The sequence below is a fragment of the Mus caroli genome, unplaced genomic scaffold (genome assembly GCF_978045245.1).
Source record: "Mus caroli unplaced genomic scaffold, Mus_caroli_1 scaffold_18, whole genome shotgun sequence".
In the NCBI taxonomy this organism is placed as follows: domain Eukaryota; kingdom Metazoa; phylum Chordata; class Mammalia; order Rodentia; family Muridae; genus Mus; species Mus caroli.
The window spans coordinates 59005485-59031717 of NW_028227273.1; the positions used below are offsets into that span (position 1 = coordinate 59005485).

The window sequence follows — 26233 nt, forward strand, 5'->3', positions numbered from 1 at the left end:
AAATAGAATCATGCCATGTGCAAGTATGTGGATCCTTTCATTTCACTTAGGCATAAGTATGCCTGGTTGTAGAATACTGGAAGGCACTCACTCAGCAAGGAGCTTTTTGGCATCAAAATTTCAGCGTCATAATAGGATGTTAAAACTTTACTTGTAGAGGAAGAACGATGATTCTACATTAATGTTTTCGTTGTCAAAGAATTGCTGTGTGCACATTGAGTAACCATAACTAGAATAAGCAGTTAATATTTGATTACCATTGATTACATTTGATACCAATTGATCACAGAAGTTTCCTCTACTTCTTGTAAAGCCTTTTTGTTTCTCACCAGTTAATTTGAATCTCACCTGATAGCACCTAACAAAGGCTTAAGTTCCCCTGTGGTGAGTTTAAGGTGAGGTCTTAGCCAATTAACATCTCCTGGAAGCTCTCAGAAAAATTATTTGAAGTAAGTAAATCATCGTTTCTTTCTTTTTTTTTTTTTTTAAAGATTTATTTATTTATTATATATAAGTACACTGTAACTGTCTTCAGACATTCCAGAAGAGGGCGCCAGATCTCGCTGTGGATGGTTGTGAGCCACCATGTGGTTGCTGGGATTTGAACTCTGGACCTTCGGAAGAGCAGTCAGGTGCTCTTACCCACTGAGCCATCTCACCAGCCCCATCGTTTCTTTCTTAAATTTTCTGTACCACACTTTTTCTAGAAAAACTAAGACCCTAAATATTAAAAAGATGTTGCCTCTGAATCTCTTTTATGGAGCAACAGCTACTCCCCAGAACTTTAAAGCACTTTGTGTGAGAACAAGGATTTGAAGTAAACTTCCCTTCAGAGGCATTAGCTAATAAATGACTTTCCACGTAAGAAACCATATACACTGAAAGATTCAAACTCTTAGCTTCGTGTATTGAAGCAGAGACAATAAACATTTTTCTTACATGATGTAAAGCTATATCAGCCATACCCAGAGGCAAAATTTCCTGTGATCACCAGTTCACTAGAAGCAAACCCTTCACAATGATCAGGATGCAAAGGAAAAAGCAAACTTTCAAATCTATAATAACTTTATATGAAGTAAGCAAGCCAGCTTGTAATGCCTTTATAAGTTCTATATCCTGATTAACCTTGTATAAATCTTAAGTTTAAACTTTAAACTAAAAAGAAATTCTCCTGAAGGCAGGGAGAAGAACGGTTTCAAGAACTTCCTTGGGCATGGTTTGCAAAACAAAAGAAATGCCACACAAGCCTGGCCAAGGCTGCTCTGAGTTTTGCATTAACTCAAATGTAAATATTTCTTTTTTCTTTTCATTTCCTTTCCTCCCTCTTTCTTTCTTTCTTTCTTTCTTTCTTTCTTTCTTTCTTTCTTTCTTTCTTTCTTTCTTTCCTTCCTTCTTTCTTTCTTTCTTTCTTTCCTTCTTTCTTTCTTTCCTTCCTTCTTTCTTTCTTTCTTTCTTTCTTTCTTTCTTTCTTTCTTTCTTTCTTTCTTTCTTTCCTTCTTCTTCTTCTTCTTCTTCTTCTTCTTCTTCTTCTTCTTCTTCTTCTTCTTCTTCTTCTTCTTCTTCTTCTTCTTCTCCTTCTCCTTCTCCTTCTCCTTCTCCTTTTCCTCCTTCTCCTCCTTCTCCTCCTCCTCCTCCTTTTCCTTTTTTTTTTTTTTTTTTTGTTTGTTTGTTTGTTTTTTGAGACAGGGTTTCTCTGTATAGTCCTGGCTGTCCTGGAACTCACTCTGTAGACCAGGGTGGCCTCGAACTCAGAAATCTGTCTGTCTCTGCCTCCCAAGTGCTGGGATTAAAGGCATGCACCACCACTGCCCGGCAGTGAGGACAGATTCCAGGGGAACAATTTGACTATGCCTCTAATTTTGCACAGTCTTTCTTAAGATGACTTATACTTAAAACATTTTTTATAACCTTTTATGGTACTGTAAGGCCACAACCATAACCAAACTGATTGTGTGAGAGTCTAATTTCTGCACAAAGATGAATATATCTAGAGAAGTCTGTCTTTGCTTTGTATGGCCGGATGGCCGCAATCAATGAGCTGCATTAGCGCTCTCATAAGATGATTACTCTTGTAATAATCTTTTTTTTTTTTTCCAACTTAAAGGCTTTATTTGACACAAAATACAATATGGCTGCGGGAACACCAAACTCCAAAAACAAAGGAACAAAAAAAGACCATGGTTCTATCTAATGTATAATTAACAGGAAGTCACTAGACGAGTAACAGATGGGGACGCCTTGCAGGAGAGTCTTTCCTAATGCCCATACTTCTGGAACTCCCACTCTCTGTTGTCCAATGGACACACCTGCCTCGTTTTGAGCCATCGAGAGATGCAGTGGAAATGAAAAGCATGGTTGCAGACTCCCCATGCAACCGTACACTCTTCGGAAGTAGCTGACGCCTGGTTGGCCTGACATTTGATACAAAGATCCAGAATGTGGTTCCTGCAGATGGCACAGTTATCAACCACAATGTCCCAGGCCCAGAGGGCCACTGCATTCCACTTTTTAACTTCAAAGCGCTCTTGCCCGCGCTGCTGTTGGTGCCAGTGGGGGTATCCACATCCATCGCCGCCGCCATTTTGGGAACACACAGTCTGTCGTGTGACCACTGCGCCTGTGCACCGGCTCCTCTTGTAATAATCTTAATTAACAATATAAGGGTGAGTAAAAAAATCTTAAATTTGCGATCAAACTGCAAACTGCAATCAATGGAACATTGGAAATTTTAACCATAATTTTTAAGTTTCTTTTGCAACGTTAGAATATATATCTACAACTTTGGGAAAGCAAAAGCCAATTTTAAACAATTTATCATCTTTAAAATCAATATTAGAAACATCACTATCAGTGTTGCAAAGTTTGGCTGCCAATTCATGAATGCATGACTGTAAATTTTAATGCTTTATTAAAGAGACATTGTTTTAAATCTTATCTCTTGTAAGTCTACTTTCTAGGATAAGAATCACATTAAATATTATCTCAATTAGAAGTATCCTTAGAGGTCTAGTTTTCTGGGTTGCTTTATGCCACGTGTTGTTTAAAACAACCCTGAGTTACCAATATAAAACTAACTTTCTTGTTACGAATGTTACACTTTTTTAATCATACCCAATAACTTATCAACCAATACTCTATGACCAAGACATGCAGAGCATATTTATACCTTTAAGACCAGCCAGAAACCAAATGAAACGGCTACACAAATCTTATAAATTTATACCAATCAAACTTTTTCTAGCTATAATTTCAAGATAAGAACACTTTGTCATTTGCTTAACCCAATAATCACAATTGCAGAGAATTTTTTTTAGAAAAAACCAACTATCAGCTTATTTGCCTTAGAACTAAGAGGTTTCAGACTCCTTTTTAAAAACAGTTTTTCAGCAGGGCCTCTCCTGCTGTGCTTGATTTTTGGCTAAAGTGCAGGGCACTCTCAGGCTCCACTGTGCAAACTGAGACTGAATCAGCAGATAAAGTTTTAACCATTTTTTCCCTTTCCAACATGAAACAGAACAGTCAGTCATTCAGACAACGAAACAAAAACATACATGAATTGACATTTGGACAGATTGGTGCACCAAACATAGACAATACAAAGAGGGTAGAGAACTTCTCCTGTAGGGGCCAGAGAGAATTAACAGGATGTCTCCTGATTTCTCTCTGTCCCTGGGAGAGTTCCAAAATCCATTTTCCTTTTCCCTTCCCTTCCCCTTCCCCTTCCCCTTCCCCTTCCCCTTCCCCTTCCCCTTCCCCTTCCCCTTCCCCTTCCCCTTCCCCTTCCCCTTCCCCTTCCCCTTCCCCCTTCCCCTTCCCCTTCCCCTTCCCCTTCCCCTTCCCCTCCCTCCCTTTCCCCTTCCCTCCCCTTCCCCCTTCCCTCCCTTTCCCCCTTCCCTCCCCTTCCCCCCTCCCCTTCCCCCTCCCCTTCCCTTCCCTTCCCTTCCCTTTTTCCTTCTTGTAAGCAGCAGCTTGTCAAACCAAGATTAAAACCCAAAATTCTCTAACAGCTTCTTGCAAGCATCCAAAACTTCCAATTTATTTAATCTGAGGGGAATTCTCTGAGAAAACACACAATCTATACACTAGATATCTCAAATAGCCTAAAGGTCTACCATGCTGAATCTTTTTTGAAGCCATCATCAGCCCACACTTAGTCAAACATTTTCTGTAACCAACAAAATTACCATCCACAAAATGAATTATATATGTTTGAGGAAATGATTTCCTAACTTTCAATAATGCCTTATCTATGAATTTATGGCACAATGTAGGATTGGGAAGTTGTAAATAAAGTAACAGTAAGAATGAGCTATATTTTGACCTTTATGAAGTCTCTTTTTATACTTTAACCATAACTTTTAATTTTACTTAAAGTATCAGAATCCACAACTTGAAGTTTTTCTTATAACTGGGGCTGTGTCCTATAACGAGGTCCATAGTTCCTGAATGGAGCTAAGAGGCTGCCTCTTATATAGGTTTTTTGTCTTGCCCGCTTCTTTAGTGAGCAGAGTCCTGTCTTTATGGGACTTTGATTTACAGTCATTCCTCCAAGGTTCTCTCCACCACAGCGTGGGCAGAGACCTGGAGAAAGGATCTTCATGTTTCCCAAGGGATTTTTACAATCCTTCCTCAGGTGTCCCGGTTTTTTACAAGTGAAACATGCAGCTTTCATTCCCCTGAGAATGCTTTTCATTTTCACAGGTGTTCTTAAAATTGATGCTGAGTTTCTGTCTCTTTATCACTACAGCATAGGCCTTTACTACCGCTTGGTGAGACATCTAAACATGTTTTAATGTCAGACTGCCCCATGGTAAAAACTTACCCATCATCCTCAAACCGATGAGCCTTTATCAGTCGGTCTGCAGCACCAAGATGAGATCCTATCCTTGCCAGAGAAATAAAGAAGAAAAAGAAAAGGAAAAGAAAAAGAGATAAAGTCTTACCTGCCCCGAAGTCCCTATTTGGCCCAGTTGGCTTCTCTCAATCTGTGTGGAATCAGGGTTTCAGAAAGATGGGCAAAGAGTCAGTGAGAATTGACAAACAGACGCAGACACAAGGGAGTGCTAAATCTGAATGTAATTTGTCCAAAGGAACACCATACTTTTAATACAGAAGAAAAACAAGAAAGCCAGATAAACACATCCGCCAAGTTACATTGACACAAAACAAAAAGAATGCATACATAAAAAGATGGCAGGAGCCAGGCCATGTTTACCATTGAGAATAGGAACAACCCTTAATTAAAAAGATCAGCAAAACACAGGAGCCAGGTGAATGCTCTGATGCAATGCTAGTCTATTGTTAAACCCACCACCAGGGGTTCTTTAGTAAATACCTGATTATGCTATTCCTCTGGGCCTAGTGAAAAAACCTGCACCAGGGGAATTCCCTTCTACTAACTCTTTCATGGGACAACCCACCTATTTCCTAGGCTATTGTGTATTCCTGTATTTGGGTGTGACTTGGCTATTGTCCTAAGTAATTACTATGCAGACTAGCCCTGCGCTTGTTCAAGTAAATTATAATGCCTAATTAGTTTCACTGTCTATACTAGAAGAGAATTTGAATGTTACTGAATAGGTAACATTCTTACTGAATTCCAAGCTCAGGATCAGCTTCAAGGATTTTCTAGGAACCATTGCAACACTGGTGGAGGATTAGCTATATGTCAAAATCAATCCTTAAAGGCACTTATAATAAAACAATACTGAAAGAGAGCACACAGATCCATGCAACAGACTAACGAGGGGACAGGGTTTGAGTATATGGGCCATTGGAATGCCAAGGTTCCAGGAGGCTGTTTCCATGAAACTCTTTGCCTCGAGACTGCTTCCAGGCTTTTAGGCCTACCAAGAAGACTTCACTGGAGTGGACATAGCACCTTTAGAGGTCAGAACAGGATCAGATCTCCTGAAACTGGAGTTACAGACAGTTGTGAGCTGTCACATGGTTGCCAGGAATCGAACCAGCATCCTCTGGAAGAGCAGCTAGTCTCTTAACTGCTAAGCCATCTCTCTAGCCCCTTCAAAAGAATTTTTTAGACAGATTTGTGTTTTATGTGTGTGTGAGCATGTAAACATGTCACAGCATTTGTGATAGTTTTTATATTCTGGGCCAGGGAGTGGCACAATTTGGAAGTGTGGCCTTGTTGGAATAGGTGTGACCTGGTTGGAGTAGTTGTGTCACTGGGGGTGTGGGCTTAAGATCCTCACCCTAGTTGCCTGGAAGTTAGTCTTCCACTAGCAGCCTTTGGATGAAGACATAGAACTCTCAGCTCTGCCTGTGCCATGCCTGCCTGGATACTGCCATGCTCCCACCTTGATGATAATGGACTGAACCTCTGAACCTGTAAGACATTCCCAATTAAATGTTGGTTTTTGTTTTTTTTTATAAGACTTGCCTTGGTCATAGTGTCTGTTCATAGCAATAAAACCCTAACTAAGACAGCTTGTGTGTGTCCCGGGGCCTGAGCTGAGGTCGACAGATTGGTGAGGTGTCTTTTCCCACTCTGTCTTCTGTTGTGTTGCTGCCCACAGAAGTCCTGGATTGTTTGTTTATTTGGATTTGTTGTTTTTGTTTACTTCTTGTTTGCTTGCCTGGCATTCAGGCAGGATCTCATAGCCTAGGCTGGCCACAGACTCACAAGTTCTGCCTTCCCCTATCCAGTACAGGCATGTGCCATCATGGCCAGCTCCATTCTTATTTAAGTATTTTATCCAGTGCTTCTCACACACCTCCACCCAACATCTAGACTGATGAGTCGTTGGGGACAGGATCTGTCTTTATCACTATTTGTCTTGTCCTTTTGAAACAAGCTCTCGATGTGTAGCCCTGGCTAGAGAGTAGACCACAGCAGGCTGCTTCTGCCTCACAAGTGCAGTGATTAATGGCACGACCTGCATCACTGTTTAATTGTAGTGACTGATAAGAGTCTGATCTTAGAAAATATGTATATTGATTGATTAGCAGCTCATAAGGTGGGAAGTAGGTGACTGGTTGGAAGCAGCTGCTTGATGGTCACCTGAGTGTCTCCGTGGTAAATGTCCTAATCCTCCCTCCCCATCCCCCTCCCCACAATCAGATTCTCTGCCCCAGAGCTCAGAACATGGCTGCTTGTCTTACCCTGTCTTTCTCTTTCCCCTCTCATCTCTGTGGAGACAGAAGGAGCTTCAAGAGCTGGGAGAGATCCGAATCATCCAGCTAGGCTTTGACTTGGATGCTCATGGGATTGTCTTCACGGAAGACTACAGGACCCGGGTCTGTGAGAGAGGAGGGAGGGGAGGGGGTGGGGAGTACACCAGTGTGGTTGTCTCGGGAGGGAAGCTGGGCATAGAAACAACTGACATTATGTCTAACCCACATCTCATAGAGGGCACAGAGCTCTGGTAATTAGTGAGATGGGGAGGAAGGAAGGAAGGAAGGAAGTGTGGGGGAGGGAAGAAGGAAGCAGGGAAAGGAGGGAAGTGGAAGGACCCAGGAGAAGGGAGTCAGAGATAGAGAGCCATGGTGGGGGGGGTGGGCTCATGCTGGCTACCTACATCAACTCTGGTTCTAGGTCCTCAAGGCCTGTGATGGCCGACCATGTGCTGGGGCGGTGCAGAAGTTCCTGGCCTCAGTGCTCCCAGCCTGTGGGGACCTCAGTTTCCAGCAGGATCAGATGACACAGACTTACGGCTTCAGGGACCCGGAGATCACGTGAGATGTGGTGGGGTCAGTAAAAGTTCACAGGGTCCCCTGTAAAGTACTAGGCAAGGTCTCAGTACAGAAGGGTACCACACCTGTGTCAGGCCTCCTGCTTTCTAACTTGCTGGTATGTGAACTCACTGACCTCCCCTGGGAAGTAGCAGGGACTGAGTGGGGAGAGTTCATAGGTCATGGTGAGCCCAGAGATGAAGCTCACTCCTCAGGCACATTTCAGAGCCTTTGCTCAGGGAGGGCTTCCCAAGGACACTGTTTTATGAACAAGCAGTCTCCACCAAGAGGCCTGGGGAGCTGGCTTGCTTGGGAAAGTCCATGCTGTGTGAGCATGGGGGCCTGAGCGAGCTGCAGTTCTGGCACCCCCCATAAGCTGAACACAGTGAGGTGCCTGGGACCCCAGTTCTGGAAGTCAGGAGAGAGGCTAGTGAAGTGCACCCAAGCCAATGAGCTCCAGGTTCAGTGAGAGTTGCTGTCACAAAAAATAAGGTCCAGCTAAGCGTGATGTTGCACACCTTTAATCACAGCACTCGGGAGGCAGAGGCAGGTGGATCTCAAAGTTTGAGGTCAGGCTGGTCTACAGAGCAAGGTCCAGGTCAGCCAGGGCTACACAGAGAAACCCTGCCTCAAAAAATAAAAGGGAAATAAATATCCCAATGTTTAAGAGCAATGGCTGTTCTTCTAGAGGACCCAAGCTTAATTTCTAGCACCCACAAAATGGCCCTCAATAGTCTATAACTCCAGTTTCAGAGGACCTAGTATCCTCTCTGGTCACCACAGATACTGCATGCATGTGATAAACATGTAGTCAAAGCACAAATCCACATAAAAAATGTCTTTTTAGAAGTCAACAGTTATTGCACATACTTAATGTAAACCTGTAGCCTCTACATGCTTGTGTGCCTGCCCAGACAGTCTATGACACGCACACACCCACTCCCTTCCCCACACCCAGACAGCAGTGGTGGACCCAACAGGGTAAGTGGGTCCCTGCTTGGGTTGCCTGTGTTTCTGGAAGCTCAATGTCCACGCATCAGCAGTTGGGGAAGGGAGGGTTCTCAGCCCAGGCTGCATCATCATGGCCTCCTACCACCTGCAGGCACCTGGTGAACGCTGGGTTCCTCACTGTCCGAGATGATGAAAGCTGGTGGCTGGCTGTGCCTGGAGCTGGAAGATTCATCAAGTGCTTTGTTAAAGGTATGGCGCCTGAGGAGCAACACCCTTGGGGGGTCTTTAGGTCTCCAAATTTGACTCACTTCTTCCTTTTCCTGGACCTTCTCCTCCAGGGCGCCAGGCTGTACTGAGCATGGTGCGGAAGGCCAAGTACCGGGAGCTTGCCCTGTCAGAGCTCCTGGGCCGCAGGGCCCCTTTGGCGGTGCGGCTAGGTCTTGCCTACCACGTGCACGACCTCATTGGAGCCCAGCTGGTGGACTGGTGAGTCTAGTCCTGAGACTTGGGAAACGTGCAGGGACCCAGGGTTGGCATCCCCGTAAGTGTTGCTTCTGTCATCAGTGAAGCCAAGATTCTCTCATTCTGGGACGTGGGAGAAGACTGGACTAAATTCTGGGTTTGCACACTTTGGGTCTAGGCAGCTGACTCCAGTCTTGTCTTTCTGTTACACAGTGTCTCCACGACTTCTGGAACCCTCCTTCGCCTGCCAGATACGTGAGGAGCCAATGCTTGGATTCTGCAACTCACTGAGTGAGGTTCCTAGGAGTGCCACACCAGGGTGGCTGAGCAAGTCACTGCAGTGGGTGCCAGGCTCTACTGCTGCAAGCTGGGCTTCTACCTGAGCCGGGCTGTGGGCACTGCAGCTCTTGTTTCTGTGGGTGTGGACTCAGGAGCCATGCCAAGAGGATGAGAAGGTGGGATTGCTGGAGACACTGGAGCAGGGAGTAGAGAACTCTGCCCTTCACGTCAGGCTGAAATTGCCAAATAAAATACTTGTGCCTGCACTTCTTTCTGTGTCCTTTGTTCAGTGTGGTGTATGTACGGCTGTGTGAAGCCCAACTTAGGGCTAAGCATTTCATCATAGTTTAGAGAGAGGACAAGGCTTACTCAGCCCAATTTCCCTGTGGGGGTGAGAGTTTACCCCATCTTCTGAGCTATAGGCTTTCTGTTAGAGTCATACCAAGCAGAGGACTGCCTTGAATATGAGGCCAGCGACTGGGGAGCCCATTCTAGTTTTGTTAGGACTTTTACCTGTCCTATCTGTGTGTCATGTTGGAGCTGAATACACTCACACATGGGCAAGCACATGTATTTGTACACACACACACACACACACACACAAAGGGAAGTACCTGGTACTGGGAATAAACAAGCACAAGATCCATTTTGGGGCCAAGATTTCTTCAGAGACCCTGGTGTTTGGGTTGCCTCCCCAGCTCTGGGCCTAGGGCCAGTTCTGTTTCTTGGCCATCACGTGGTTTCCCGGCTCATGGGGCAAAGGGAGGGGGAAGGTCCAGATCAAACTCTGACACAACCCTAGGTTGATCAGAAGGGAGCAGACAGTCAGACCAGACAGGTTGACCTCTCCTGGATCCTCCAGCCATGCGGCTCCTCTGGGGGCTGGCCTGGGTGTTCGCCTTCTTTGCCTCATCCCTGCAGAAGCCCAGGTCCCGAGGAAGACACTGGCGTTTGGGTGGGCCAGGGGTGAGGAAGAGCGGGGTAGTGGGGTTCGGCTGGGTCTGAAGATATACCTTACTGTTCTCCTAGGTTGCTCCTGTTTTCCCCTTCTGTGGTTAATTTGGGGACTCCCCTGTCAGTGGGGGTACAGCTCCTGGATGCCCCTCCAGGACAGGAGGTAAAAGGATCAGTGTTCCTCAGAAACCCAAAGGGTGGTTCCTGCTCCCCAAAGAAGGACTTTAAGCTGAGCTCCGGAGATGACTTTGTGCTGCTCAGCCTTGAGGTAACCAGTACCAGCACCCCTGCTGTTTCTCAGGTCTCTCTGCTGCACCCCATTGTCTGCTTATTTAGCAACAGACAGGAGCTTGTTATGTGACATAGGCTGGCTTTGAACTCACAGCTGTCCTCTTGCCTCAGCCCCCAAAGTGCTAAGATTTACAAGTACACCTGGTTTGCCTGTTGCCTTTTGTTTTATTGTTTAGTTTTGCTTTTGAGACGGGATTTCAGGGTGTAAGCTAGATTGATTGAAATCGCTCAGTGACCCTACTGTGGGCCTCCCAAGTGTTGGGATTACAGCCTGGCGCCATTGTGCCTGGCCCTTCTATTGCATTTTCCTTCCTGTCCCCCTCACTGACTTCCTGCCTCTCTCTCCTCTGGCACAATGGCCTTGCTGTCCCTACCTTAGGCTCTGCATTGGGTTCCTTTTGCTCTGTCTGATAGTCTCCTTCTGTCTTGATAGGTCCCACTGGAAGATGTGAGGAGCTGTGGCCTCTTTGACCTGCGCAGAGCCCCCCACATCCAGCTGGTAGCTCAGTCTCCGTGGCTAAGGAACACAGCATCCAAAGCCACAGAGACTCAGGGTGTCCACTTGCTCTTCTCTTCCCGACGAGGCCACATCTTTGTGCAGACCGATCAGCCTATCTATAATCCAGGACATCGGGGTGAGCCTCCAGCCCCAGGGTCTTTGCTCTGTCTCTTGCAGGCTGCTCAGAGTGTGTTTGGTGCCTTCTATGTAAGGCAACTCCACAGAGAGAGTCACCCTGGGGACTTGATTAGCAGTTAAGTCCCCATTGTCGCCCTGCAGTGGTTCAGTTCCCTATGCTCAGGATTCTTATCTCTCACCCCTACCTTCCCTCATCCTTCTCTTAGTTCGATATCGGGTCTTTGCACTGGATCAAAAGATGCGCCCATCCACTGATTTCCTCACCATCACAGTGGAGGTGAGTGTCTGACCTCTGACCCTCCCAACACCGTGCACTGATGTGACCTCCCACCTGACCACATGGACTTCCCTCACAGAACTCCCATGGCCTCCGTGTACTCAAGAAGGAGATATTTGCTTCCACATCCATCTTCCAAGATTCCTTCATCATTCCAGACATCTCAGAGTGAGCTCTTCCACCTTAGCGTATCCCTTTATCTGTACCACCCCAAGGCCTGCTTCCCTTGGCACTGTGTACCACCTCTGACAGACAGAGGCACGTTCCAGATGTTCTGACCCTGCCCCTCCCAAATCTCTGGTCATACCACAGCTTTCTTCTGGAGGAATCAGGCCATAGCTGTCTGTGGGTAGCCTGGACTCACTCATACTAAAGTTGTCTATGGGTGGGTAGCAGGGACTCACTCAGGCCATGGCTGTCTGTGGGTGGGTAGCTCAACTCCCTCCCATGTCCATTTTCAGGCCTGGGACCTGGAAGATCTCAGCTAGGTTCTCAGATGGACTGGAGTCCAATAGGAGCACCCACTTTGAAGTGAAGAAGTATGGTGAGTGCTGAAGTACGGGGTAGAGGAGGGTGAGGTGGGCAGCCTGAGGGGAGGACCCTGTCTCTAGTACCTGGCCACCCATCTCTTCATCCTTATTCAGTCCTTCCCAACTTCGAGGTGAAGATTACTCCTTGGAAGCCATATATCCTGATGGTGCCTAGCAACCGTGATGAAATCCAATTAGACATCCAGGCCAGGTATCCACCCTCGTGCCCTGCGTCACTTCTCCATCTTTGCAAAGCCCAGCTTACTTGTACCCTTGGCTTTCCTCTTTCTTGCTCTTTTTTTTTTTTTTTTTTTTGGTTTTTTTTTTGAGACAGGGTTTCTCTGTATAGCCCTGGCTGTCCTGGAACTCACTTTGTAGACCAGGCTGGCCTCGAACTCAGAAATCCACCTGCCTCTGCCTCCCGAGTGCTGGGATTAAAGGCGTGCGCCACCATGCCCGGCTCTTTCTTGCTCTTTTATTTGAGATTTTCTAGACAGAGTCTTACACTCACTGTATACTCACCGCGTAGTCCTGTCTGGCCTTGAATTTACCGAGCTCCATCTGCCTCTGCCTTTTGAGTGCTGGGATTAGAGATGTGCATGCATGTGCCTATGCGTGCAGGGGAATGTGTGTGGGTACAACCTGTTGTGTCCACCTTGGAGACACACACTCATTGCAGTGGAACTCACTCACTGGGCTAAGCTGGCTGGCCAGGCAGCCCTCAGAAACCCCAACCTCCATGCTCCCAATGCTGGGATCACACAAGGAGGCTGTCACACCTCTGGGCATTTGTATAGGGATCCTGGGGTCATCGAACTCAGGTCTTTGTGCTTTCTTGGCAACACTTTACCAACTGAGTTGTTGTTCCAGCCCTCAGCTCTCTTCCTGTCTCCCCATGGCAACAGGTACGTCTATGGGAAGCCCGTGCAGGGCGTGGCATACACACGGTTTGCACTCATGGATGAGCAAGGGCAGAGGACTTTCCTTCGGGGCCTAGAGACCCAGACCAAGGTAGGGTAGCGGTCAAGGGGGTGACAAAGGGATGTGGGGACCTAGCACAATTCACAGCCTTTTCTTTTCTTTTCTTCTTAGTTGGTGGAAGGCCAGACTCACATTTCCATCTCAAAGGACCAGTTCCAGGCTGCCCTAGATAAAATCAATATTGGGGTCAGAGACCTGGAGGGGCTGCGTCTCTATGCTGCTACAGCTGTCATCGAGTCTCCAGGTGGGTGGCTTCCCTCTGCTGGCACTTCAAGCCTTGCCCTTGAGAACGCCCTCAGGGGCAGTTTAAAAATGCAAATGGCACCATCAGACAGCCTCTGGTCCTCACCATCCAGTACAGCTCCTGAAGCCAACACAGACCCAGGTCACACCATCGCAGTCCTGTTGTTTCCTGTTTCCTTTTATCTAACTGTTCCCAGTCACTCTCCTCTTGCTTCACCATCTGATAGGCCGTGCACACATGTGCAGATGAAGCAGTGCGCCAACCAGTTCTTGGTTCCCTTCCCTGGGTTCTGCCCTCTATGTCTCTGCTCTCTGTCTTGCAGGAGGAGAGATGGAGGAGGCAGAACTCACGACCTGGCGCTTTGTATCATCTGCCTTCTCCTTGGATCTCAGCCGCACTAAGCGACATCTTGTGCCCGGAGCCCACTTCCTGCTGCAGGTTCCTCTTGGAAGGGCAGGGCTGGAGGGGAGAGGGTGTGGGCCACACAGTCTTGATGATGCCTCTTTCTGACTGTCTCCTCCAGGCGCTGGTCCAAGAAATGTCAGGCTCTGAAGCCTCCAACGTTCCTGTTAAAGTCTCTGCCACATTGGTGTCAGGTTCTGACTCCCAAGTCCTCGATGTTCAACAGAGCACCAATAGAATTGGCCAAGTCAGCATTTCCTTCCCCATCCCACCAACCGTCACAGAACTTCGGCTCTTGGTAGTGCTTCTCTGAGGACTGGGGATGGGCATGGAGGCAGGGAGGGTGCGTGAGTTGTTTTCTGAGTGCTTCTGGTGGAGTTCGGTGCAAGGGGTGGCACATTTGGGTCCTTGGCATAGACCCTGCCCTTCATGCCTTTTCTCCAGGTGTCTGCGGGCTCCCTCTACCCAGCCATAGCCAGGCTCACCGTGCAAGCCCCACCTTCAAGAGGCACTGGCTTTCTTTCTATTGAGCCACGAGACCCTCGGTCCCCTCGTGTGGGGGACACCTTTATCCTAAACCTTCAAGCTGTGGGAATCCCTGCACCTACCTTCTCTCATTACTACTACATGGTATGTGGGACTTGGGGTACAGGAGTGCTGGGTGTAGGACTCGGGGCAGGGTGTATACCAAGCAGGAAGGCACTCACTGCCTCCCCGTGGCTCAGATCATCTCTAGAGGCCAGATCATGGCTATGAGTAGGGAGCCCCGGAGCTCCGTGACCTCTGTCTCCGTGTTGGTGGACCATCAGCTGGCTCCCTCGTTCTACTTCGTGGCCTACTTCTATCACCAAGGACACCCGGTGGCCAACTCTCTGCTCATCAACATCCAGTCTGGGGACTGTGAGGGCAAGGTGACTGGGTCTGGAGAGGTGGTGCAGGCCGTGGTGTGTGTGTGTGTGCGTGTGCATGTGTGTACACATGCCTGTTAGCCTGCATGTTCATGTGCATGTGTGTGCACACGTGCACATGCCTGCGTATGTACATGTGTGCTTGAATGCATGTGTACTTCCCTATGCAGGTGTGCATGTATGCTTGTGTGTGTGCATGTTCAAGTGTGCATGTGCACCCAGGGGTTCAGAGGAGGACAGGATGACTGGTTTAGCCACTGAGTGTGCATGGGGCTGGAGGTGAGAGTTCACTCTTTTTCTGTTTTCATCTTCACGCATGTGAGGTGGGCATGTGTGTGTGCACAATTTGCATGCTGCATGGGTGCATGTGCTTGTAGAGAGCTGGGGGTCATCTGCCTCACTCTTTAGCCTTAGTCATTGGGGCAGTTTCTTTCACTCAAGCCTATAGCTCACTGATAAGCCTCATCTTCTAACCACCTTGTTCTGGGGATCCCACCCACCCACCCCATCTCTGCCTTTCCGGGCTGGAATGACAGGCATGCCCTCACTCCCACCTGGATTCTGGGGTTCAGTCCTCATGCATGGATGGCACACCTTTTCATTACTGACCCATGTCCCCAGCCCACTCTCCGTGTGCTGATTGTCTTTTTCCTCCCATTTCTGCCAGCTGGAATTGACGGTGGATGGTGCCAAGGAGTATCGTAATGCGGAAATGATGAAGCTCCGAATTCAAACTGACTCCAAAGCCCTGGTGGCACTGGGAGCTGTGGACACGGCTCTGTATGCTGTGCGTGGTCGGTCTCACAAACCCCTCGACATGAGCAAGGTTTGTCAAACCTTCTTCATGCATCCTTTTTCTCCTTCTCCTTGTCCTTCTCTTCCTCCTCCTCCTCCTCCTCCTCCTGTGCCTCTTCCTTGTCTTCCTCCTCCTTCTCCTCCTTTTCCTCCTCGTCTCCTCCTCCTGTGCCTCTTCCTTGTCTTCCTCCTCCTTCTCCTCCTCCTTTTCCTCCTTCTCCTTCCCCTCTTCTTCCTCCTCCTTCTTCTCCTCCTCCTCCTTCTCCTCTTTCTTGTCCTCTTCCTCCTCCTCTTCCTTCTCCTTCTCTCCCTTCTCTTCTTCTCTTCCTTCTCCTCTTCCTCTTCTCTTCCTCCTCCTCCTTTTCCTCCTCCTCTTTCTCCTCTCCCTCCTTCTCCTTTTCCTCCTCCTCCTTCCCCTCTTCCTCCTTCTCTTCCTCCTTCTCCTTCTTCTCTTCTTCCTCCTCATCCTATTCCTCCTCCTTCTTCTTTTCTTCCTCCTCCTCATCCTCTTCCTCCCCCTCCTTTTCCTCCTCTTCCTCATTCTCCACCTCCTTTTCCTTCTCCTCCTCCTCTTCAAACTTCTCCTCTTCCTTCTCTTTCTCCTCTTCCTCCTCCTCTTCCTCCTCTTTCTCATCTTCCTCCTCTTCTTCTTCCTCCTTCTCCTCTTCCTCTTCTTCCTTCTTCTCTTCCTCCTCCTCCCTCTCTTCATCCTACTGCTTCTCCTCCTCCTCCCCCTTTTTCTTCTCCTCCTCCTCTCCCTCTTCCTCCTCCTCTTCCTCACTCCCCTCCTCTTCCCTCTCCTCCTCCTCCTACCCCTCCTCTCCCTCTTCTTCCTCCTCCTCCTATCTTAAGGTCTGAGGCTTAGTTCTCCAGTCTCAGTCCCTATAGGCTCTTCCCAGTCTTCCCTTGCATCCTAGATGTTCTTGGTCTCCCCACTCGCTTCTCGAATCTTTGAGCCATACCCTAATACCCTCAGCTCAGTGGCAAATCCTGCTCTTCAGCTGCTCATGTCTCCCAGCATCTCTTGCCTTTTCCTGCTAGGTCTTTGAAGTAATCGACAGCTACAACCTTGGCTGTGGTCCTGGAGGTGGGGATGATGCCCTTCAGGTGTTCCAGGATGCTGGTCTGGCCTTTTCTGATGGTGATCGACTAACTCAAACCAGAGAGGGTAAGAACATAGTGAGTGGGAGCAGATGAAGGAGAAAAGGCCGCGCGCGTGTGTGTGCACGTGTGTGTGTCTTTCTGTGTGTATGTGTGTGTATCTGTGTCTGTGTGTGTATGTCTGTATGTCTGTGTGTGTGTGTGTGTGTCTTAGTCAGGGTTTCTATTCCTCCACAAACATCATGACCAAGAAGCAAGTTGGGGAGGAAAGGATTTATTCGGCTTACACTTCCATACTGCTGTTCATCACTAAAGGAAGTCAGGACTGGAACTCAAGCAGGTCAGAAAGCAGGAGCTGATGCAGAGGCCATGGAGGGATGTTCTTTACTGGCTTGCTTTCCCTGGCTTGCTCAGCCTGCTTTCTTATAGAACCAAGACTACCAGCCCAGAGATGGTTTCACCCACAAGGGGCCTTTCCCCCTTCATCACTAATTGAGAAAATGCCTTACAGTTCAGTCTCATGGAGGCATTTCCTCAACTGAAGCTCCTTTTTCTGTGATAACTCCTGCTGGGTCAAGTTGACACAAAACTAGTCAGTACAGTGTGTGTGTATCTATCTGCATGTCTGGGTGTCTGGGTGTGTGAGATTCATGGGTCTAAATGCTGGGTGGGCTGAGGGATGGGGAAAGAGGAGGCTTGATGAATCTCTTGCTCTCTACCAGACCTGAGATGTCCCAAGGAGAAGAAAAGTCGGCAAAAGAGAAATGTTAACTTCCAGAAGGCTGTCAGTGAGAAGTGTATGTTGTGGGTGCCCATGGAGCACTGGGAGCCATGTCCGGGGTCAGGGTGGGATCTGCTTCTCTGCCCTCTGCAGCCCCCTTGGCCAGTTGTGGTATGGAGGGTGAGGAGGCCAAGGGCTGAGGGTGGAGGCTGGCTGGTGCAGTCCATCGGCCTGCTGACTTCTCCCCGAGCACATGCTGGTGGTTCTAGGGCTTGATGGATGCTGAGGCTTCAGTCCCTCCCACCTGCCTAGCTTTCTCTGGCCCAGCAGTGGGCCAGTATTCTTCTCCAGACGCCAAGCGCTGCTGCCAAGACGGGATGACGAAGCTGCCCATGTCGCGTACCTGTGAGCAGCGGGCTGCCCGCGTGCCTCAGCAAGCCTGCCGTGAGCCCTTCTTGTCCTGTTGCAAGTTTGCTGAGAACCTTCGCAGGAACCAGACCAGGAGCCAGGCACACCTTGCCCGAGGTGAGCAGCGAGATGAAGCTGAGGGAGGGATGGGAGGTGACGCCTGAGAGGGCAACACATTCCCTCCTCAATGCCTTCCCCACTGCCCCCAGACAACCGGAACATGCTGCAGGAAGAAGACTTGATAGATGAAGACGACATTCTCGTGCGCACCTCCTTCCCAGAGAACTGGCTCTGGAGAGTGGAACCTGTAGACAGCTCCAAACTGTGAGGGCCTGGCATGCCTGTTCTTGCCTCTGGGCTGAGTCTGGGGACAGTGACAAGGCTGTGAGTGACAGGGCTTCTCTGCATTCCCCCCGACCCTCCCACAGGTTGACAGTGTGGCTTCCTGATTCTATGACCACATGGGAGATTCATGGTGTGAGCCTGTCCAAAAGCAAAGGTGAGGCAGTGCTTTCCAGACCTCTTCTCATCCCCCCATGCTCTGACCCTCCCTCTGCTCTCTGCATGGATCTGGGGAAAATTTTCACTGGCTTGCCTGCAGGCAGAGAGCAGAGGGCAGTCATTCCCGAACCCTTCCTCCCTGAGGCCTGAGGTCCATCTCTGTCCCTGCCCCGTCTCCCTGTCCACAGGCCTGTGTGTAGCCAAGCCAACTCGTGTTCGAGTGTTCAGAAAATTCCACCTGCACCTGCGCCTGCCCATCTCGGTCCGCCGCTTTGAGCAGCTTGAATTACGGCCTGTTCTCTACAACTATCTGAATGATGACGTGGCTGTGAGACGTTAGGGGAGCCTGAGCATCCAGGGTGGGCACAGGGAGGGGTGCAACCAGGGACAGGTCAGGTCAGGCAGTGGACCTGATCCAATTAGGGATCACTGGCCATCCCTGTTTCCTGTCCCCAGGTGAGTGTCCATGTGACCCCAGTTGAGGGGCTGTGCCTGGCTGGTGGTGGAATGATGGCCCAGCAGGTGACAGTGCCTGCAGGTTCTGCCCGGCCTGTGGCCTTCTCTGTGGTACCCACAGCTGCTGCCAACGTGCCCCTGAAGGTGGTGGCTCGAGGGATTTTTGATATAGGGGATGCTGTGTCTAAGATTCTCCAAATTGAGGTGAGTGACTGCTCAGAAATCTAGCCACCCTGCCCCCCAGACTCCCAGCCATTTAACATTCCACTGGCCAGGCCATGGCTCTGCACTCAAACCCAGTGCATGGATAAACTTACAATCCACTATTGTGACTCAATTGTGTCCCAGAAATTGTTTACTTATATTGAGACAGAGGCTAGCTATGTAGCCCAGGTTTGCTTCAAACTCCCTCTGTAGTCCAGGCTGGCCTTGAACATTCAGTAATCCCCCTGCCTTTGCCTTTGGAATTACTAGTCTACAGGCACCACTGTCACACCCGGCCGGCTGTCTCTGAAATGGTTTGTTCTGTTTTATGTTATTTGTGTGGTCGTGGGGGTTAAGTCCAGGACCTTGTACATGGTAGAGAAGTGAGCTGAGTCCCTGTTTCTGACTGTGAAGTTCACATGCCAAGACACAGGGGTGTTCACCCAGGAGGGGAGGCTGTAGCCATGGCTAATTCCCTACTCTATTTTCCAATTGAGACAGAAGGAAGGAGCCATCCACAGAGAAGAGTTAGTCTACAACCTCGACCCCCTAAGTGAGTACCCCCTGCCCCAGCCACCAGTACCCTAGGGGAGTTATGGGGTACAAGGGCTCACCCACCAGCTCCTCTCCTCTGCCTAGATAACCTCGGTCGGACTTTGGAGATTCCTGGCAGCTCGGATCCCAACATCATCCCTGACGGAGACTTCAGCAGCTTAGTCAGGGTTACAGGTGGGTGTCTGGTCCAGACCTTTCCCACGAGCCCCTGCATTCACCTGAAGTCCATGGACCCCGTTGTAATCTTCTGGTGCTGAGTGCATAGACCTAGTCTCATCTTCAACTTCTCTGTCTTTTAGCCTCGGAACCCTTGGAGACTCTGGGTTCTGAAGGAGCCTTGTCCCCAGGAGGTGTGGCCTCCCTCCTGAGGCTTCCCAGGGGCTGCGCAGAGCAAACCATGATCTATTTGGCTCCTACCCTGACTGCTTCCAAATACCTGGACAGGACAGAACAGTGGAGCAAACTGTCCCCTGAAACAAAGGACCATGCTGTGGATCTGATCCAAAAAGGTTCTGGGTTAAGGGAAAGCAGGAGTCAGAGCCAGGGAGGGCATGAAAGGCAGCCAGGAGCCTAGAGAGAGAAGCTGGGGTCAAGGGTAGGGCGCTGGGAGTACAGCCCTGGCCCAAACAGCAGGAGAGTAGGAACCATGGCACCTCTTTTTCCAGGCTACATGCGGATCCAGCAGTTTCGGAAGAATGATGGCTCCTTTGGGGCGTGGTTACACCGGGACAGCAGCACCTGGTGAGGCTGGGGACTCTGTGCAGGGCAGCCAGAGGGCAAAAATCCACCAGCCAGGTCTCCTGAGAGACCAGCATTTTCTCCAGCCACGCCCCCTCCGCTCTAGGCTGACGGCCTTTGTGCTGAAGATTCTGAGTTTGGCCCAGGAAGAGGTGGGCAACTCCCCGGAGAAGCTGCAGGAGACGGCTAGCTGGCTGCTGGCCCAGCAGCTGGGCGATGGCTCCTTCCACGACCCATGTCCAGTCATCCACAGAGCAATGCAGGTGTGAACACGCCAGAGGCACGGGGAGGATGTCAGCAGGAAGACCAGGCTCCTCACAACTCTGGCCTGACAGCCTCTCTCTCTCTCTCTCTCTCTCTCTCTCTCTCTCTCTCTCTCTCCTCACTAGGGGGGCTTGGTGGGGTCCGACGAGACGGTGGCACTGACCGCCTTTGTGGTCATTGCACTTCACCACGGATTGGACGTCTTCCAGGATGAGGATGCGAAGCAGCTGAAGAACAGAGTGGTAAGGAAGCCGTGCTCTGTCCTTCCTGCCCGGCCATCCTTGCCCCGGGAGCCCGGGCATGCAGGCTCAGGCCTCTGCTCTCTTCTAGGAAGCCTCCATCACCAAGGCAAACTCGTTCTTGGGGCAGAAGGCAAGTGCTGGGCTGCTGGGTGCCCACGCCGCCGCCATCACAGCCTATGCCCTTACGCTGACCAAGGCCTCGGAGGACCTGCGGAATGTTGCCCACAACAGCCTGATGGCCATGGCTGAGGAAACAGGGGGTGAGGGCGAGGGGCACCCTGGCAAAGCACCTGGGACTTGGGGCTCTTAGATTGCCTGAAAAGGGCTGAAGAGAAGGGGCCTCTCATGGCTGTGTAGTGGAAGCAGGGGGCTGCCGACAGGGGGCGCCAGAGATCCAGGCGGCTCAGCTCCTCACTTGTAGTTTCCTTGTTCAATATGCATTTCCCTCCCTTCCAGAAAACCTCTACTGGGGCTTAGTCCTTGGCTCTCAGGACAACGTTGTGTTGCGCCCCGCAGCCCCCCGTAACTCAACAGAACCTGTACCCCAGGCCCCAGCCCTGTGGATCGAAACCACAGCCTATGCTCTGCTCCACCTGCTTCTGCGGGAGGGAAAGGGTAAAATGGCTGACAAGGCTGCATCCTGGCTTACCCACCAGGGAAATTTCCACGGGGCATTCCGCAGTACCCAGGTAGGGGCAGTCACAGGGCTCGTTCAGGGTGGGTGGTTCTGAGACCAAGTGTCCGACTCCCGCCCTAACCTCCTCAGGACACTGTGGTCACCCTGGATGCCCTGTCTGCCTACTGGATCGCTTCGCACACCACCGAGGAGAAAGCACTGAACGTGACGCTCAGCTCCATGGGCCGCAATGGGCTTAAGACCCACGGGCTACACTTGAACAACCACCAAGTCAAGGGCCTAGAGGAGGAGCTGAAGGTGACCTCCTCGATCCCTGATGGGGTTGCTGGGGTATCAGAGCCAGGTCAGAAGCCTCTGTCCAATGCCCAGTCCAGCCCTCTCCTGAGGGTGCCGTGGGGAGACTGACTTTCTTCTGGCCGTGTGGTCAAACCTCTTGGCTCTTCTTCCCTCATCTGTAAAACAGGGTGTCTATAGAGTCCACACCAGGGTCTAGGTCAGTGGTTCTCAGCCTTCTGAACGCTGTGACCCTTTAGTACAGATCCTCATGTTGTGGTGACCCCAACCATGAATATATTTCATTGTTACTTGATGACTCTAATTCTGCTACAGTTACGAATTCTAATATCTGACATGCAGGATATCTGATACACAACTCCCAAAGGGTCACAGGTTGAGAACCGCTGGTCTAGTTCTTCTGGAGACTGGCACTGTAGCCAAGAACAAGTTTCTGGGACAGTCGTTGTGTGAGGGGCTCCTGGTCCGCTCCCGTGTGCCCTCTGACCTGCTGCCTCTCTCTCCTGGCAGTTCTCCCTGGGCAGCAAGATCAGTGTCAAGGTGGAAGGAAACAGCAAAGGCACCTTGAAGGTGACAAGAGAGGGGTGCAGGGGTGGGGGAGGGAGGAGGGACTTTGGTCTGGGAGAGAAGGCGGTGGAGGGGTAGAGGAGGGAGGGTTGCTGGGTTGTGGTGCAGGTTGGGGAGCTGGGGTGGGGTGGGGGCTAGCAGGGTGTAGGGGGCAGTGGGGGGTAAGAGGGTAAAGTGTACAGGGGTGGGCTTCAGGAGGGTGTAGGGAATGGGGAAGGGTGGGGGATGTAGGGTGAGGTTGGGGAGTTGGACATGGAGTACCAGGGTTGAGTGAGGTAGGACAGCTGGGTGAGAAGGGGTGGAGTGGAGGTGTGGGGTGCAGGGGTAGACGTGGGCGGTGGGTGGGGTGGGGAGCTGGGCCTTGACTGGGACTTTGTGGCGTAGCATGTGTGTTGGGGAGGAGGAGGCCATCTCCTGGCTTGGTGTCCCCTGTTCCTTCCTTGAGCCTCCATCTTTGCTCTTGTCTGTTTTCCCTCCATTTCTGGGTGTCTGCCCTCTCCTTCAGCTCCATCCTGAGTACCTCAGACCTAGGTCCCCATTAGCCCCCTCTGCCCCTGTTTCTTCCTTTATGTCTCACTTGACCCAGGGCACCCATAGATGTCTTGGTAGCTCTGGTGTGCTGCTATTCATTGGGGTCGGGGATGGGGCAAGGGAGAATTTGGGACCTTTGATCCTTCAGCCCAGGAGACCCCTTCAAGTCTGTGCCATATGTGTCCTGTGTTCTCTCCCCCTCTCTGACTGAGGCAGATCCTTCGTACCTACAATGTCCTAGACACGAAGAACACCACGTGCCAGGATCTTCAGATAGAAGTGAAGGTCACAGGCGCTGTGGAATACGCATGTAAGCCCCGGGGTCAGGGGGCCTTGACTGACCCCTGCAGAGCTGACAGAGGCTGTCTGCCTCCTCACCACTGTACTGCACAGGGGATGCCAATGAAGACTACGAAGACTACTATGACATGCCAGCCGCAGATGACCCCAGCGTCCCCTTGCAGCCTGTCACGCCCCTGCAGCTGTTTGAGGGTCGTCGGAGCCGCCGCAGGAGGGAGGCCCCCAAGGTGGTTGAAGAGCGGGAATCCAAAGTTCAGTACACTGTGTGTATCTGGTGAGTGCGGAGAGCTCTGGGGAGAATGGTGGTGGGAGGAGGCGGGGTGTGGCACAGTCTGAGAGTCTATACATTTGGCTTCTCCTCCCACTAGGCGAAATGGCAAGCTGGGGCTGTCTGGTATGGCCATTGCAGACATTACCCTCCTGAGTGGATTCCACGTCCTGAGGGCCGACCTGGAGAAGGTACAGTCACCAACAGACACCTCTCCATCCTTAGGAGCCCACCTCCCTCTTTGTAGCAACCCCAAGTGTCGAACCCAGTCACACAATGACCAGGGTCTCTGACCTGTGGCTACCCCCTCTTTCCTGCAGCTGACCTCCCTCTCTGACCGTTATGTGAGTCACTTTGAGACCGACGGGCCCCATGTCCTGCTGTACTTTGACTCGGTGAGTGGAGAGAAGTTTCACAGGAGGGGACACTGGGTTTTTGAGTCTGTATGATAAGGGTCAGATGTGGCAGGTGGCCTTAGAGAACTCACAGCTTCTCCCACATGTCACCATGAGGCTGGGGCTGTGACCTCAGCTTAGCAAGGTTTATGGGGAGCCACGGAGAGGTGGAGTCCACTGTGGACACTTACCGGGAGACTCCGAGGGCCTGCTCATGCCTGTGCTCCTTGGAAAGGAGGGAGCAGGGGAGGCAGAACTGATTCAGAGGCTGACCCACATCATGGAGGGTCTCACAGGAAGTGCCTGTAGCACACAGACGTCCTGGGACAAGGTCTCTCTATTGGCAATGAAGTCATCAGAGGCCTTGGGGACCAGATTTTAGAGTCTAGTGGCAGGGAAGTGACAGCATGAAGGATGCTGGAGACAAGGCCATGGCGAACAAGCCAAGGCAAGGCAGTGAAGGCAGCCCTGGCTTGGCCCTGAGCAGGCTTCCATCTTCCATCTTGGGGCCAGGTCCCTACCACCCGGGAGTGTGTGGGCTTCGGAGCCTCGCAGGAGGTGGTTGTGGGACTGGTGCAGCCAGCCAGCGCTGTTCTGTACGACTACTACAGCCCTGGTGAGCACTTGGGATGCTTTGGCAAGCAAAAATGCGGGGGGGGGGGGTGCCCTCTCATTGGGGACACAGCGGGGCGGGGGAGGCCTGGGCTACAAGAGGCCCTCATGTCTTGCTGCCTTTCTCTAGATCACAAGTGCTCTGTGTTTTATGCTGCACCGACCAAGAGCCCGCTCCTGGCCACACTGTGCTCTGGAGATGTATGCCAGTGCGCCGAGGGTGAGAGGAGACCCAGGTGGGGGGCCAGGGGGTTTGGCTGGGAGGGCGAGCTGGTCTCATGTGACACCTTCCTGCAGGGAAGTGCCCTCGACTGCTAAGGTCACTGGAGCGAGGGGTGGAGGACAAGGACGGCTACCGGATGAGGTTCGCCTGCTATTATCCCCGAGTGGAGTATGGTTAGTCCCTTCTCGGCCTCATTCCCCTCTGCACGGGCTCCTTGTGCTCTCGGGGTTGCTTGCTCTTCCCTCAACCCCACCTGTGGCCTCCCTGCCTTGCCCTGACTGCCTCTCCCTTCCCTGTCCCTCCCAGGCTTCACTGTGCTCTTGGGGTTGCCTGCTCTTCCCCCACCCCCACCTGTGGCCTCCCTGCTTTGCCCTGACTGCCTCCCCCTTCCCTGTCCCTCCCAGGCTTCACGGTTAAGGTTCTCCGAGAAGATGGCAGAGCTGCCTTCCGCCTCTTTGAGACCAAGATTACCCAAGTCCTGCATTTCAGTAGGAAGGAGGAGTGGGTGGGCAGGCAGGCTGGGGAGTGGTGGAGGCTGAGGTCTGGGTGTGGGGCCTCTTGGAAATGGGAAATCTCAAAGTCTGAATATGACCCCCACCATCCTGCTGTCTCCCCAGCCCCTGGTCATTGGGAACCTGGGCTTGCTCATAGTGAGCAAGGAGTTCTGTAGGGAGCGACGTGGCTTAAACAGCAGGATCTACACAAAGTCCCGCCCTAGGTTTCTCCTGGCCCTTTCTTCTCCTCTGATGGCTCGCTCCATCTCTTTATTCCCTCAGGAAGGGACGCCATGGCCTCCATAGGTCAGACCCGCAACTTCCTGAGCAGGGCCTCTTGCCGCCTTCATTTGGAGCCTAACAAAGAGTACTTGATCATGGGGATGGACGGGGAAACCAGTGACAACAAGGGAGAGTGAGTCACCCAGTCCCTCCCTTGCTCTCCTCATACTTGTGACCTTCCTTTGGGGACAGATCCTAGGCACCTAGCTCTGCCTCTCCAAAGCCAAACGCCTTGAGTACATGTCCTGACCCCACTATGTCACCTGCAGCCCCCAGTACTTGCTAGACTCAAATACCTGGATTGAGGAGATGCCTTCGGAACACCTGTGCAAGAGCACCCGCCAGCGGGCAGCCTGTAACCAGCTCAAAGACTTCCTGATGGAGTACAGCAGCCAGGGGTGCCAAGTGTGAGGCCTTAGGACTCTGGCTCCTTGAGCTCAGCTCAGGGTCAGGGCCTTGCTGGATGAGGGGCTCTGCTCTATAGGGTAAATAAAAGAAAAGCTTTCTGACAGCCAAGTGCTCCTGCGTGTCTGTCTGTAGGTGCGGCAGTCTGCCACCCACCCAGGGTTTTCAGGCCTGAGCCTTGGACCAGAAAGCTCTGCCTGACCCTCCCTGAGGTTTGCCTCGGACTCATGCCATCTTGGGGCCCAATAGCCAGTATCCTAGGTGCCTGTTTCTGGGTGTCACAGTTTCCACACCCTCAAGGTCATCTCTCCTCTTTAGCCTACTGTCTTCCTGCCTTTGGAGTCCTGGGGTCTGGTGGCTTGAACTGTGTCCTGGTCTGTTGATTCTGTTATCAGTGGCCTTAGGCAACTTTTCTGGAGTTGTGCAACCTTCAGGTCTGACCAGGTGACCATCCAGGCAAAGGACAGGACAAAGATTGACTGTGTTGTTCCTGAGTATTCAAGGGGAAGCATATCTTGAAGGGTCAACTCTCCCCACCCTGTCTGCCTACCTTTGGTTATTCAAGGGCGACCTAGTTCTACCAAGGAAATTTAGCGAGGTCAGACGAATCTGCCATTTGACCATTCTGCAGA

The 26233-nt window shown here is 51.0% G+C and overlaps 2 protein-coding genes and 1 pseudogene across 2 annotated transcripts; 2 read left to right on the plus strand and 1 right to left on the minus strand.

Annotated features, from left to right (window-relative positions):
- Positions 1-2080: 2080 nt before the first annotated feature.
- Positions 2081-2587, minus strand: LOC110312415 (E3 ubiquitin-protein ligase RBX1 pseudogene; annotated as a pseudogene).
- Positions 2588-6809: 4222 nt separating this feature from the next.
- LOC110284032 (winged helix repair factor 1) lies at positions 6810-9650 on the plus strand. The gene is made up of 5 exons (XM_085832701.1): positions 6810-7257; positions 7556-7695; positions 8795-8892; positions 8982-9129; positions 9319-9650. Exons 2-5 carry the CDS (start codon positions 7658-7660, stop codon positions 9362-9364), a joined length of 330 nt encoding a protein of 109 aa, XP_085688827.1. The 5' UTR covers positions 6810-7257; positions 7556-7657; the 3' UTR covers positions 9365-9650.
- Positions 9651-10164: 514 nt separating this feature from the next.
- On the plus strand, positions 10165-25707 carry LOC110283979 (complement C4-B). The gene is made up of 41 exons (XM_021149529.2): positions 10165-10313; positions 10414-10606; positions 11063-11264; positions 11473-11543; positions 11623-11711; positions 12005-12087; positions 12188-12284; positions 12979-13084; positions 13166-13298; positions 13621-13736; positions 13822-13998; positions 14145-14330; positions 14426-14611; positions 15276-15434; positions 16445-16571; positions 17227-17301; positions 17556-17750; positions 17843-17957; positions 18062-18132; positions 18323-18462; positions 18591-18794; positions 19296-19347; positions 19434-19523; positions 19649-19858; positions 20015-20090; positions 20194-20350; positions 20477-20593; positions 20682-20853; positions 21050-21282; positions 21360-21527; positions 22035-22094; positions 22839-22932; positions 23016-23196; positions 23291-23381; positions 23511-23585; positions 24099-24201; positions 24328-24417; positions 24495-24593; positions 24825-24908; positions 25197-25329; positions 25466-25707. Exons 1-41 carry the CDS (start codon positions 10249-10251, stop codon positions 25605-25607), a joined length of 5217 nt encoding a protein of 1738 aa, XP_021005188.1. The 5' UTR covers positions 10165-10248; the 3' UTR covers positions 25608-25707.
- The last annotated feature ends 526 nt before the right edge of the window (positions 25708-26233 follow it).